We start from the raw sequence: 12676 nt of genomic DNA on the forward strand, positions 1-12676 counted from the left end.
AGGAGGTGGTGCACAACAGTGTTGGGGGAGGAGGTGGAGAAGGGGGCACAAGTGGTCCACGCCCAGGGAACAGTGGGTGCAAACACACAGAAGGGATGGGAAGCCGTGGGGCTGGGCATCAGCAGAGGGTGAAGGAGAATGGGGGCGGGGCTGGGAATCAGGTCCGGTGGTGGCAGAAGCCTCTTGCCTGGCCTGCTCTAATGGGGGCCGTGACACACCCTGCCAGTTCCAGCCCCCAAATCCTCAGGAGGTCCTGGTACACTCTGCGTGTGGAGAAGGGCACCTGGGGTGATGAAAGGTCCCTGAGATGGGGGAGCCTTCAGGGGAGAGAACACCAGCGGCTGCCCCTAAGGGGCCATCTTCATAGGAGCCTTTGGATTTGTCTCATGGGGTCCTAGAGGGCAGAGCAGGGGTCACTGGATGAGAGTAGAGGAAACACTTCGTCTCAGTACTGGAATGACATTTCCAAAGATTTGAGCTATCCAGGAGAGGGGTAGGCTGTTTTGGAAGGAGTGAGCTCCTCGTTGGTGGAAGTAATCAAGAAGTGGTATGACCAGCTGCTTCCCGGAGTGTCTGAACCGTCAGACCACATGGTGGTCCCAACTGTGATCTGAGTACCTGTGTGTACAGGCAGCAGGGCTTGGTCCCTGGGCTGTGGATAGCTGATGCCTGGTGGCCAAGAGAAATGAGCAGAGACAACATCTTGAATATCATTTCAAAGTCGCCGGAACCAGATGGAACAAAACGGGTTTGGGCTTGGGGACCCTGGGCTGTGGGAAGTTCCTGGTGGGCAGAAGGGAGGAGCAGGTGGCATCCCTGTGTTTTGGCCTTATGGGGTTTGGGGGGTGCCTTCCACCACCATCACAGGGGCAGCGGAAACTGAATTAAGTAGCCCTTGAAAGTAACATAGCCATTTTATTGCTTCCTGTTTGAGTGATTCCATTTTCCCCCAAGTGGCTTATACTCCACATCACCTATTGCCGATTTCCAAGAGCCCCAGCAGGAAGCTCACCTTAACGAAGATGTAATTGTCCTGCACGGTCAGAGAGCTGTGGTCAATGGGGCCCGCGAACGGCACTGTCAGCGTCTTCTCGGAGCAATTGTGGACCGGGCAGGTGACGTACCGAAAACCTGCAGGAGATAAGAGCCAGCCACGCGCTGCATGAAATCTCAAAGACTCAGACTCCAGCTGAAGGAGTCAGACACAGCCTCAGACGTGATTAAGTGCTGAACCTTTTTGGCTCGGTCCGCGTTCCGATACCACTGCCGCCGGTTTTGTTTGTGGGTCTGAATGTTCAACGGTGTGCCCTGTGATTGCACCTGCTGCTGAGCGGGGGCAGCTCTGTGCCAGGCGCTCTACTGCGAGGAGTTCTAATACTCAGGACCATGCAACGATGGTCCCATCTTCCAGGTTAGGAGACTCGTCTACCTCAGGGCCACCCGGACTGCCTCCAGCTCTTCCTGGAGGAAGTTTCACTGGAGCACAGCAGTGCCTGCTGGTCTACGCGTCACCCACGGCGCCTTCACCATACAACGGCAGTCACTGGCAGCAGAGACCACACGGCCAGCCAGGCTAAACCGTTTACTAGCTGGCCTTGACGGGAAGCGTTTGCTGACCCCAGGCTAAAGCCGTGCAGGGGAGCACTGCCGTGTGAGCGCAGGACTTGGTCAACATTCTGTCCCACGCGCCCTCTGCCCCTGGCTTAGGGGTAGGCACGGCACCTGTACATCCGTGGCCACCTGTATCCTCTGTCTGGGAGAGGGACCTCGGAGCAGTCTGGAGAGATGGTGGGCAGGAGACCCCCCCACACACACATCTCCCACCCACCAGCCTTCCCTGGGCAAGCTGGGTGCATGTGGTCACCCAGGGAAGGAACAGTGCAGGGCCGTGGCACCCATCACGACTCGGGACCCCTCCCACCCTCCTGGAGTCTCTCCAACTTAAACGGGTGGGTGTGGGTAGGACTCAGGGGTTCTTTCCCCCCTAACTTTAGACAAGCACTTTCATCCCTTTAGAAATATCTACGATCAAGCAAGTTGAACCCCTGTTTTGCCAGGCAGCCGCTGCTCTTACGTCAAGCCCTGCTTCCCGGGTTGGGGGCCCCAGTGGACTTGCACAGAGGCCTGGAGCCTGTGCCCTGGGGGAGCTCGTCTCTACCGCTTTTGGGCAGGAGTGGCATTTAACCACGGGGACCAAATGGAGCCCAGCCAGGGTGCTCAGAGACGTCAGCGCTTTCGGGGCACGTCCTGCCCACAGCCTTGGGTGGCCGGGCAGCATGGAGAGTGCCGGGGGTGGGGCTGGGGGCCAGAGGACCTGCCCTGAGCGTCTAGGGGACCGCAGTCAGCCACCGCTGTGCCACGGCCCCTCCTGCACCACTTCCATCTCCCCTCTGAATGGCCTGGTCAATCCCTGTGGTCAACACTGAATTTCCTGTCGTGGGCTGGCCTGGCTGGGCACGCCGTGGAGTTGAGCCCAGGCCTGACTCAAAGTGGACCATCTGCTCACTCACCCGTTCATTCATTCATTTACTCACTTGCCCACTCATTCATGCATGCATGCATGCATTCATTCATTTGTTCACTCATCCCTCCCTGTTCCAGCTCTACTGCCAGCGAGACAAACAAAGACCCCCTTTCACGGGGCTGAAGGTTTGTGCAGTGGGAGAAATGCCGATTCCCAGAGCTTGCCAATTTCTCTGGTGTAAACCACCGCCCCACCCCGGTGGGGGGGGCATTCTCAAGCTGCCGAGATGAAGTTTCTGACCACGGGCCTGAGAAGGGAGGGGGACGCTTGGCTCTCATGAACCGGCACCAGCTGCAGCTCTGGGGAGAGGCAGACGGACCGACAGTGACAACGTGGTGTGACAGGCAGTGAGCGTCCTCGTGTCCACGGCACGGATTGTGGCGGCAGAGTCCTGCCACGTTAGCACAGGGGCCCAGCATCTGCTCAGGGCGACTGGCACCTGGCCACGTGCTTATTCATTTGGTGGCTCTACTGGGGACACAGAGGTGAATCGATCAGGCCCCGCCCTGTCCCCAAGGAGCTCCAGGCCCGGGGGAGTGTGCGGAGCTGTGACAGGGCAGTCCAGGAGCTGTGGAGCCCAGAGGAGGTGGTGGGAAGCCCAAGAAAGACGTTCAAGGTGGCCAGATGGAGAGCAGCCTTCCCGCAGGGGCGAGGACAGGTGTAAGGTGACCTTGGGGAATGGCCCGTAGCTCAGGCTGGCCGGAGGGCAGGTGGGGCCAGTGAGTGGGGTGGGTCCTAAAGGCCCGGATGCTGTACCACCTAGCTTGGCTGGACTGGGTTCTAACAGGGCTCCCGGGCTGGGGTGGCTGGAGGTAGGGGAGACGGGGGAGGGACGCTGCTCCGTCCTGGGGGCCCTTCACGTGCACGTCACAGCTGCTAGGCTCAGGGTCCCTCCTCCCCTGGGGAAGGTGGGCTGCGCGGAATCATCGCTGGGTGAAAACGACGCCCCTTGTTGAGGATGGAGGCCTGGCGTTCCTCCTCGCTGGAGGTGGGATCACGAGACATCACCCGCCTCTGCTGAGTTGAGCCTTGCTGGGGATCAGTTCGCCGTGAGTGTGGCCTGGACGCTTTGGGATTTGTGTGTGGAGGATGGTGGGGCTGTGGTCCGTACCGGCCCGTGACCCTGTGATTTGGGGCAAAGCCTGGAGCCTCCGTGAGCTTTCTGCTCCTGGTCAGTGACGCTGAAGTGACAGTGACGTCCCCGCAGGACGGGGGCTGGCCCAGGGGCTGGTCCGGGGAAGGGTCGAGGACTTTGGACGTGGTAAAGGGACCCACCACGGGTTGACACACGACGTCCCCAGGCTGAGCACCACGTATGGGGCCCATTTCACAGACAAGGAGGCCGAGGTGCAGGGTCACTGCCAGGCTCATGTGGCTGGCACGTGGCGGGCAGGGAGCTGACGCCAGCGCCTCTGTCACCAGCCAGGACCCCGGTGCCCGGCACCACTGAACCTACGCTCCACATGGTATGGCCCAGCCAGGGGGCAGCTGTTTGCACTTGTCAGCTCCCACTGTCGGTTAAGTGTGACCCTGCCCGGGTCTCCACTCCGAGAGAAACCAGGACGTCCCACCAGGCAAGGGGCAGGGCTGCGTCTTGTTCTTGACCCTGCTGGGGACCCTGCTGCATCCCCAGCAGGGTCAGCCCTGGGCCTGGTCCACAGGGGACTCAGTCAGTGTTTGTTGAATGAAGGCACAATCTACAGGTCCTCTCGGTTCTGATGTTCTAGAACATTCCATGGTTCTGACGTCAGTGCCACTCCTCCAGGAGCACAGAGGACCTTTTTCACAGCATGCACGGCCCCTGGGCTCATCGGCCACGAAGCTCCTTGCCCCACTGGAGCGGGGGGAGCCATTGGAGGCCCTGCCCCACCTCAGCACTCAGCAAGCTTGGTGGGGGGCAGGGTGGGCGCTGAGAGATGGGGAAACACTCAATGCTCAGGGGCCAGAGCAAGTTGTCCTCTCAATAGACTTTGCCAGTGGAGTGGAGCTCCTTGACTTCAGTTTACCCCCGCTTGGAAAACAAGCACACTTAAAATTATGCCACATCGTAACACAGCAAGGTCAGCCGTGCAGGGCCAGCCACAAAGGACGAGGGCAGCCGAGCCGGCCACGGGGCGAGCAGACGTGGGTGCGCCTGGCTCCTGTGCCCTCCCGGCTTACCTCCTCCGAGCTCCTGGGCCTCCACGTGGACCAGGTCTGGGTCAGCGTCCACTCCAGAGACAGCCCTGGAAAAGAACGGCTGAGGCTGGCGTCTGGCACGGAGCCCCCAAGCCCTTCTCGCGGGGCCTGTGTGGTTCCCGAGCCCCAGGCAGCCATGTGGCCTCCAGGATCTGGGGCTCAGAGGACACAGTCCTCCCCGAGAGCCCACCTGCTCCTGGGAGGCCGATGGAGCCCCGGCCTCTGCCTTGCAGGGCCCAGGGTTTGCTGGGCATTCTTCCATTTAGAGTAGTTTAGAGAAGACTTTCACATCCGTGCGCGTAGGTGTGTGTATGCGCGTAGGTGTGTGTATGTGTGTGCGCGTGTGCATGTGTGTTAGTGATCAGAACAAGTCCCCCGAGGGCGCAGACCCGGATTCACACCAGGGTCCTTCTCCCTTGTTCCTGCTCCCCTTCGTGCCCCCTTCACAGTACATCCTTGGGAAGGCTCTGCTCTCAGCCGCGGGCCCCTCCCTTGACCAAAATGCTCCAGGGGTTCGGGGAGTGCATGGAGCACAGGGGGACCGTGGCTGCCCATGACGGAGCATTCAACAAGGCCCGAGAAGAACGGGACGAAGACACACCCTGGGGGGGCAGGGACTGGGCTGCATCCTCCAGGGGAGCTGGGGACGGCGCTGACCCCCGCCAGCCCAGCACAGGGCCTGGCACCCAGGAGGTGAAGCGCAGGTTTCTCAGCGGATGATGTGATGTGGTCCAGGGTTTCCCAGATTTTCCGGTTCCAGGTATCAACTGGACTGTCATCTCCTGCCATGTTCTGTATGTCAGCTCCCTCTAGAACCTTCTAGCTACCTCAGCCATCTCCAGAGCAAGAGAACCCGGGGCGTCATGGGTGTGGGGAGCTGATTACACTTGTTATAACGTACATTCCAGCCGGTCTGACTATTAAACTCCATCCGCCAAGCTGACCCTGTCATGGACAGTAACCTGAGGCAGCACATTGACTTTGCCAAAGACAAACGGAGAGTCTGATGCAGAGGTCACTTCCCACGGCCACTCAGCACCCAGGACAGGCCAATGAGATGTCCCTGCCACTGACTGCTCAGTCCCCACCATTGACAGCCCCCGGAGCTGGCCTCTCTCAGCTCTCAACCCGATTCCTAACGGGCTTGGCACCAGGGCGCCTGTTTGCTTCACCTCCTCCAGGGGCCAGGTGGTCCCAGGTGGACAGGGGAAACCCACGATGCCCCCCGTGGCGGGATGTGCAGTCTGTGATGTTTCAAACATGGGTGTCAGCGTCAATCACTCTGGCTTTCCATAGAGTCTCTTCATCGCAAGGTGAAGTGTTGATTTAGGTTTTGTGAATAAACCATTTGTAAGCTCCTTGGAAGGAGGTCTCCTGCCTGACATGTTCCTCTCTTTTCTGAATAAAGAGAGACATTGTTCCCTTTACCAGGAGCACTGACTGGTCCTCAGCTGGGCAGATGGAATTTAATTTGACCAGCCATCATCTGTAAATGGGGTCATGACACTCGGCCTGTCACTCATCCACTCACTCACTCTCTCATTCCCTCTGTCTCTCACTCCCCATCGGAGCCTCTCCCCTGCCACTTCCCAGCACGCCCACACCAGGCCCTGCGCCAGGCAGGGAACACAGTGGGCCTGAGGTCCCTGCCCCAGAAACCCTTGGTCACGGGTTTTGAAGACCATGTGAAACTGTATTTACACCCTCAGACGAAGCCTGGCTCCCCGGGGGAAAGGACAAGCATTGAGCCCTGGGCCTTCTTGTTTGTCAAGGTCCCCGAAGATAGTATCTGGGGAAGGCCCTTGGTCTATTGTTTAGGAACAGCAGTCACATGAGAAGACCTGTGGCCACGCAGGCTCGACAAAGCACGGGGAGTGGGTTGCTACTCCTTTAGATGCTAAGGGAAGCTCTGATGCAAACAGTTCTGGTCAACCCTCTAAGACACCGCCACCAGGGCTGTTGTGGGGTGAACTCTGTCTCCCCCTCACCTCCCTTCAGGACAGAAGTACCGCCACTTGCCTCACACCTGGGCAGGCACTGGAGCTCATGGAAGTGGAAGGCTGAGGCTTTACGGGTGAGGTCGGGTTCGAGGCCGGAGGAAGAATTGGAAACGCCTGGGGAAGTGCAGGCGGCCAGACTGCCCGGCAGAGGGGCCAAGGGCAAGGTCACTGGCTACGGACAGAGGCAGCCGTGGCCCGTGACCTAGGACAAGTGCCCTGGCCCCTCTGGGCCACCGTTTCCCCCTCTGTAACCTAAGGGGAGGACAGTTGGGTGCCGCTGTGTGGATCTCATAAGAGGATGCACTGGGACCCGAGGTCTGGTGCCCGGTGCAGTCAGTGTTCACAACGTGATGCTGCGGGGTGGTCCTTATAATTTTGTCCCAGTGCCGTTGAGAGACTAGCAGGGAGGCGACGCGTCAGGGCATTCGTGGGCCCAGAACGTAGTAGGTCTCCCAACCTCCGGCCACGGCCCCACGAGGCCAGTCTAAGGAGCTCATTTGTTTGAGCTTCTCAAGACATTAAGGGTCTGAGTGTCAGACACAACACGGGGCTTTGGCGATTCCTGCTGTCAGTTCAAGAACAGAGCGCGCCTTGGAAGTGCTGTCAAAACAGCATTATTCACTGTTTACAAGAGGCGCCGTCCCTGTGCTGTCACCACGTTCCCAGGGAGACTCCCGGGCCCCGAGCAGACAAGTATCTGGCGTGATTATCCCTCTCGCATGACGACTTGCAGCAATTTGAGAAACCTGAGGGAAGACGTAATTTGATTTGCCCGTGATGACAACGTGTCTGAATGAGCACCAACTCAGGTTTCAGTGTCTGCGGGCTGTTTCTCTCTGTGGCCCCAGGGGTCTCCCTGGGACTGGACACACTGGCAGAACCGCTCCCCGCCAGTCCCCCGAATCCTGATCTGCCAACCTTCCAGGCCGCCCTGCTCAGAAACCCCACCTCCCGGCCCCCCTCCCCACCTCCTTGAGCCCCTGCGGGCTAACAGTTGACAAGAATGACAGGGCCTGGGATTGATGCCGCGCTCCAGTTTCCGAGGAAGGACCCGGGACCTCTCGAGGGCGGCCGCGTGGAGGGAGCCCTCACCGCCCCCCACCCCGCGGCGGAAGGCACACCCCCAGGCCGTTGTTCCAGAGGCGAGACCGAAGCTTCCCTTCAGCCTGTGGCCCTGAGTCTGCAAACTAGTTCCTGGCCCTGATTAGCATGAAGACGCAGACGGAACAGGACGGGACGGGAAGCTCTTCCCACGGTGTTTGTCCTGGGGACGCAGGGCTGCGCCTGGCTGGGAGGCCTGGCCCTATGTGTGCAGCCCAAATGAGATAAGAAAGGAGAGGACGTGAGTGTGTGTCATTTTCACACTCAGGAAAACGCAATTTGGTGGAAAGAGCACGTGTGTCACTGCATGCATCTCCAGAGGTAGTTTAGGCGGGGGGTGGGTGGCAGCCGGGTCAGGGGCGCCAGCGCGGGCTCTGAGCCCCGCCTTTGGCTTCTGCTCCCTCTGCAGAAGCCCTGGACCTCGTCCATGTCTCATCCTCGCGGGCCTCACTCGCTTATCCAGGCGTTTCCTGAGCACCGGAGCCTCTCGCTGAGGCAGTGAAACTAGACCTCCACGCAAATCGATGGTTGAGTGGCTCCCAAGAGATGACACCAACACGGAGGGGGCCCGGGCGCCGGCTGGGGCAGGAGTGAGGGTCCAAGACCGGCAGAGGCCGAGCAAGGCATGGGGCAGGGAAGGCTGCACCGCCGGGCCGTCAGCGGGGGGCTGAGTCGGGACCAGGACAGGAGAGGCAGGGGCAGGGGGGAGGGGGTTCCGTGGTGAGGGGGACGGTAGGCCTGCTGTGTGTCGGGCACTGGGCCAGCTCTATGTGCATTAGTGCCTCTCCCTACTATGGGGGAATTGGAGGCCCAGAGAGGGAGATTCACGTGTGCGAAACTGCACAGCTGGTTCGTGGGTGCGCGCGTGGCCTGAGCGACACCAAGCCCCAGCTCTCAACCCTTTCCTACGCTGCCCCAGCAGAGGAGAGAGGATGCCCCGGAGGCCCCCCTGGGATGAGGAGGGCAGGGCTGGGGCGGAGAAGAGAAGGTGGGGGACCTGAGCTGGGGGCCGAGGGGGCTGACTTGGCCTTGCCGGGGCTCCCTGGGTCCTGGCGGGGGCATGCTCACCAGAACACATGGTCTTTGGTCACTCGCTCCTGCAGAAGAGTCCACTTCTTCCCCAGGTCAGACGATACGTAGAGCTTTAAGGCAGAAGGAGGAGAGAGAAAAGTTCGGTCGTGACATGAGGAGTGAGCCTCTCCTGAAAGCTGCGTCACCCCTGGGTGATGACTGCCCCGGGGGAGGCTGGCCGGTCCTGTCCCACCTGGCGAGGACCTGTTGGGGGCAGGCCCTGTGCTCCAGGTGGGTACAGACCAGCCTCCGAGAGGCGGAAGGTCAGGCACGGGGGCTCCATAAAGGGCCAGTCTCGACCCCAGGCTGGCTGGTAGGAGCCCAGAGACAGGGGCAGAGGTCCCTGGAGGAGGTGTGTCTGAGTGCAGGCACCCAGGAGGGACCTGAATGTCCTTTATGCATGTGGGGCGGAGGGAGGGCGCTCTGGAGGAGGGAGCAGGAAAGGTGAGATGGTCAGTTCAGGACACAGCAGAGACGTCTGAAGCCTGGTTGGGGCCTTGACCACTACGGTAGCCCAGGGCCTGTGCTTGGGGTTTAATGCTCTGCGGTCGCTAACTTGAAGGACCTAATTTTTTTTTTTTTTTTTGCAGTACGCGGGCCTCTCACTGTTGTGGCCTCTCCCGTCGTGGAGCACAGGCTCCGGACGCGCAGCCTCAGCGGCCATGGCTCACGGGCCCAGCCGCTCCGCGGCATGTGGGATCTTCCCGGACCGGGGCACGAACCCGTGTCCCCTGCATCGGCAGGCGGACTCTCAACCACCGCACCACCAGGGAAGCCCGAAAGACCCAATAATTTTATCTCTGAACTCGAGATCTGTGAGCAGAGCCGGATGGAGCAATGAGCTGGTGTGGGGCTCGGAGCCCGGGTTCCTGTGGCTCTGCCAGCGCCTCCAGGGCCGCTGCCGCCTTCCACCCGGGGTGGGGGGGCGCCTGGGCCTGGGGAGGGTCAAGCTTGGGTGGCCTTGCGCTGAGTCCTGAGGCCCTGGGAGCCTGGGAGGTCTGCGTCCACCCTGCCTGTGTCCCTGTGCACAGGGAGTATGATATTAGTAGTTCATAAAGACACCGTGACAGCTGGAAAAAGACCATGGAAGAAAGGGTTTGTCCCAGTTGTTAAACGTTTCTCATTTTGCACTGGACCCTGTAAAGTACACAGCCAGCCCTGTCTGAGACCACCAGGCCGCTGGACACGATGAGGCTCTCAGGAGGGCTGAGGCCAGCTGCCGTGGGGCAGAGGCAGGGAGGCCCCAGGGAGGCCAGGCCTCGGTCCGGCCCTGGGCTGCAGGCTCATGGAGAGGAGGAAAGGGCTCCGGAAGGGACCTGTTTAGAGAGCTGAACAGGTCCTGGGAGGAGGGAAGGGGAGGCCGCGTCCAGGGCTCTGGCCTGGGGACCTCGGGTGGGGACAGAGCCTTGAACGAGCAGACTGGGCTTGGGAAATGCTTGCAGGGCCACAGGGCAAGACCTGAAGGGGAGGGAGGGGACAGCTCTCTGGGGACCACAGGACAGGGCAGGGGGAGGAGTACCGACACTGGAGCACCCGCTCCATCCTGCACAAACCTCCACTGGGACTCAATAGCTCCATTTCTTTTCTTTTTTTTTAATAAATTTATAAATTTTATTTTATTTATTTTTGGCTGCGTTGGGTCTTCGTTGCTGCACGCGGGTTTTCTCTAGTTGCCGCGAGCAGGGGCTACTCTTTGTTGAGGTGCGTGGGCTTCTCACTGCGGTGGCTTCTCTTGGTGGAGCACGGGCTCCAGGCACGTGGGCTCAGTAGTTGTGGCACGCGGGCTCAGTAGTTGTGGCGCACGGGCTTAGTTGCTCCGCGGCATGTGGGATCTTCCCGGACCAGGGCTCGATCCTGTGTCTCCTGCATTGGCAGGTCGATTCTTAACCACTGCGCCTCCAGGGAAGCCCCTCAATAGCTGCATTTCTCAAACCAAGGCCCTGGGAGCCAGTGTGACGTGCAAGAGGTGGCCGTGATAGGTGTGAGCTTCCCCATCACAGCCCTGGTGCTTCCCCAGATGCGTCTCCACGCCCTGGAGGCCAAGAGAAACCAAGTACAGCACAGGCTCCCCGGCCCAGAGCTCCGGGGCTGAGCCACACCCGGCCCTGCGTCTGCAAAGCTCGTGGTCCAGGAGGAGAAACGACAGACCCGAAGGCAAAGGATTGTCCCTGAGCACAGACACTTGCCAGACGCTGGGGGAGCAGGAGGGAGGATGGTGTCCAGGGCCCTGGGACAGCTCACACAGAAACACGTGTGCGAGCACCCCTACAATGCATACGTGTACTCACAGACATGCACACACGGAGACAGACACACAGAAGCCCACATGTGCACAGATACACGTATACACACAAGCTCACACACTCAAGCATATATACACAGGGAGACGCACAAGCGCACGTGCCACCCAGACACAGACATGCACGTGCTTACACACATGCACACAAACACAGAGACACAACTACGCGTGCACGCACCCACAGACACACACGCACACACACGAGCAAACACGTACTTTCACTTGCCCCCTGAACCCCCCAGTCCTCACTGGAGCCTGGTGGTAGGCAGGGAGCCGGCGCCCGTTGGGTCCTGGCCCCATGGGGCTGGAGCGTGCATACACACACGTACACACACACGCGCGCGCATGTGGGATCCTGGCCCCCACATACCCCTCCCCTCCGCTCCAGCCCGGGGGTGGCGGGGATGTCTGCAGCCTCTGTTCTGGGGGTAAACCGTCATCCTGTTCTGCGCCTGTTGCCCTTCCGATGCCTTTGTGACCAACTCCCCGGGTTAGGGTCCCTCCATGAGCCATCTGCAGGCTCCTTGTTCCTCCCTGGACACCGCCTGTTGCCTGGTGTCAGTGCCTCTTCGGGGTCGTGGGGATGTCTGCAGGCAGAGGAGGGCAGAGGCCCTTCCAGGGGGAGGGAGTTCCCGAGCACAGGCCTGGGAGCAGGAGGTAGGGGGGTGGGAGGTGCTCAGCAAACAGCAAGTCGGCCTCCAGGTGCTGGGCCTCAGTCTGTGCAAAAGTGAGGCGCACAGCCAGGTGCTGCGGACGGGGCAGAGCTGTGACTTCACCTCTCAGGCGTGGGGAGTCAGGGAAGAGTTAAGCAGGTGGTGGCAGCTCTGCTCACGTGGTGGCCCTCTGTCTGCTCTATTTGGGAGGCTAATGGGATGGGGAGTGGTCCTTCTCCTGCTGGAGGAGGCCTGGCCTCCTCCTCCCTCTCCAGAATGGCTGGGCAGTCCCCAACGGCAACACGGAAACCCAGGCCCCTGTCTCCCAAGCTTGGGGCCGGCACACCTGGGCTCAGATCCCTGCCCTCCCTTCCTGGAGTCACCCAGGTGAACCTCGGCTTTTCTCAGCTGTAACATGGGTGACATCCTCCTTCAGGAGGGTTCAAGTGGGTCCCACGTGTCAGGACTTCAGGCAGGCAAGGCATGCGCTGAACTGGGGCTCTGACGCCCCCGGACTGAGCGTCGTGCCCACCGTCCTCCTAGACAGAGCTGCCCGGGGCGAGACGGAGACTGCAGATGTGAGTGTAACACTCCCTCTTGGCCCCGCAATGCTGTTCAGTCCCGCTCCTGCCCACATTGTCGCTCTGGGGTGTCCGAATCGCCTTTCCCCCTTGCCAACAGCAGCCCAGAAAACTACAGATTCCCCAGCTGCCTAGGAGAGAAATTTCAGGAAAACATTCTCTCCCTCATCCCCGCGGCTGCAGGATTGCAGACCGGCCCCTGCGTGAGTGATTCCTCCTTGAACAGGTCATCTCCTAACCTCGGGGTCTTGTGAGAAGACGCCCCACTT

General features: G+C 60.4%; 1 protein-coding gene across 3 annotated transcripts in view; it reads right to left on the reverse strand.

Moving 5' to 3' along the window:
* SORCS2 (sortilin related VPS10 domain containing receptor 2) overlaps positions 1–12676 on the reverse strand; it is a 485797-nt gene that overhangs the window by 75536 nt on the left and 397585 nt on the right. For all 3 annotated transcript variants that reach the window (XM_067735018.1, XM_067735020.1, XM_067735019.1), the window contains 3 exons: positions 8872–8945; positions 4685–4749; positions 1013–1131 (listed from right to left, as the gene is read on the reverse strand). In XM_067735018.1, the coding sequence (XP_067591119.1) occupies positions 1013–1131; positions 4685–4749; positions 8872–8945 (258 nt within the window). The remainder of the gene's footprint in view (positions 1–1012; positions 1132–4684; positions 4750–8871; positions 8946–12676) is intronic.

This window comes from Pseudorca crassidens, chromosome 4 (genome assembly GCF_039906515.1).
Source record: "Pseudorca crassidens isolate mPseCra1 chromosome 4, mPseCra1.hap1, whole genome shotgun sequence".
NCBI classification, from domain to species: Eukaryota; Metazoa; Chordata; class Mammalia; order Artiodactyla; family Delphinidae; genus Pseudorca; species Pseudorca crassidens.